Source organism: Haplochromis burtoni, unplaced genomic scaffold, assembly GCF_018398535.1.
Source record: "Haplochromis burtoni strain Fernald_Lab_line unplaced genomic scaffold, NCSU_Asbu1 Contig_97, whole genome shotgun sequence".
Lineage (NCBI taxonomy): Eukaryota > Metazoa > Chordata > Actinopteri > Cichliformes > Cichlidae > Haplochromis > Haplochromis burtoni.
Window position 1 is genome coordinate 202361 of NW_024582458.1, and position 2016 is coordinate 204376.

General features: G+C 46.4%; 1 protein-coding gene across 1 annotated transcript; it reads left to right on the forward strand.

Annotated features, from left to right (window-relative positions):
• LOC106633429 lies at positions 1 to 1685 on the forward strand (the record flags this gene model as incomplete). The annotated part of the gene is given in 1 exon segment (XM_014337167.2): positions 1 to 1685. A coding segment is annotated over 1 exon segment (1365 nt), but the record flags the coding sequence as incomplete, so codon positions are not given.
• Between the last annotated feature and the right edge of the window lie 331 nt (positions 1686 to 2016).

Consider the following 2016-nt stretch of genomic DNA (forward strand, 5'->3'; position numbering starts at 1 on the left):
GGGTTCCCCAGTCGTCTGCTCAGCGACCAGGGCAGGGACTTTGAGTCTAAGACGATCAGAGAACTCTGCACACTGATTGGAGCAGACAAAGTTCGTACCACCCCGTACCATCCCCGGGGAAACCCAGTGGAACGATTTAACCGGACCCTCCTTGGTATGCTAGGGACCCTGGAAGAGAGAGACAAATATCATTGGAGAGATTTTGTCAAACCTCTGGTCCACGCATACAATTGCACGAGAAACAGTACAACAGGCTATTCGCCTTACGAACTAATGTTTGGTAGGCAGCCCAGACTGCCAATTGATCTTGTCCTGGGAATCCAACCTGATATGGCAAGTCACAAGACCCACTCAGAGTATGTCAAGGGCCTTCGTCAACGCCTACAGGAGAGCTACTCATTAGCTGCTAAAAATGCCAAGAAGATGGGAGAGAAGAACAAGGCTAGGTTTGACAGGGAGGTCAGGGCAGCTGAACTCTTAGAAGGGGATAGGGTCTTAGTGAGAAATGTGAATATCAGGGGGAAACACAAACTGGCAGATCGGTGGGAACAGAAAATCCATGTTGTTGTCAGACGGATTAGTGACAGTCCTGTTTATGTAGTCAAACCTGAGACAGGGGAGGGGTCACACCGTACGTTGCATAGAGACCTTCTTTTGCCGTGCGGGTTCCTACCTGTAACTGAGATCAGAGAGCAAAGTTCTTCCACTGACGCATCGAGAAAGATGAGACTGAGGGGCAAAACAACAAAAGGCGTGCAAGGGGACACTGATTGTCAGGAGGACGAGTCGTACAGTGATGAAGATGAACTGTATCCTAATACATGGATGCCAGAAATCATCACGAAGAGTCCTTTCCTGCAGAGGGAAGGAGGCTTCAATGAGCCTCAGCCAGTTTCCAGGGTATTAAACCCAGACACCCCTTCTTTTGTGCCCCAAAGTTCCACACACTTACCTGAAAGACCTACTCACGAGCTTCAACCAGGAACTCCTTATGTTAGCTCTGAGAATAGTGGTTCAGTTACACATCCTACTTCACACTGTAGGACTCCGGACCATATTGTCATTGATATTCTTGAACCTGATGTGACACAAATCTCACCTGATGAAGAGAACACAGATCTCATCACCACAGACCCTGTAGTTGCAGACACTGACAATGTAGTATCTGAGAGTCAAGAGTCCGAGATCGCAAGTGTCCGGCGTTCTACTAGGGAGAGACGTCCGCCTCGGAAACTCACCTACGATGAGCTGGGGGAGCCTTTAACCTTGGCCATTAGTTCATTCTTTCAGGCTTTAGGGGCTGCTATTTCACATGTGTCTGTACCGGTAGGGGCAGGTATGCATGCTGGGACTCATGTAGTCTAGAGGGGGAGAATGTAACCCTGGTAAGATTTACAGCAATCAGAAGTACAGGGTTCTTTGAATGCATCGTAGTACTTGTTTGATAGTTTAATTTCCGGGCTTGCCCTGAAGGCACCATCTGCAGCTTCGTGCGCGTGAAGGTGTGGTGTAGAGGAAAAAGGACGGCAAGGAAAAACTCCATGCTGCCGCGGAGCACGGTTTTTTCCAGTTGAAAGAGAGAAAAGAGGTTCAATTAACATTTGTGAGAGAGCTGTCGTTAGCGGTGAACCACAGACGGGTACCTACCTGAAAGGAGTCGGAGTATTTCTTCGAACTTTTTGAACTATTCTGTAACTAACCAGTCAGAATAGTAGTAAATGTGTTTAATGATGTTTAAGATGTGTTTTCATAGTATTGCAATGTTGTGACAGTTTTGTTTATTATGAGTGTCTAATGTTTTTACTTTCTTGGGCCTGCTAGTTCAGCTGCGGCCAGCTAAGTGGTTATGCGCAGTTGACGTGCAATAGCTGTGCTGTTACTGTAACTGCGGGTGATGCACAGTAATACGGTGTATTTACTTTTAATGTGTCACAAGATGCAAATTTATTTTAATATTTCAAAAGAACCAAGGACATTAGGAACAAGGACATTTAAGGAATGTGGACATCTAACATT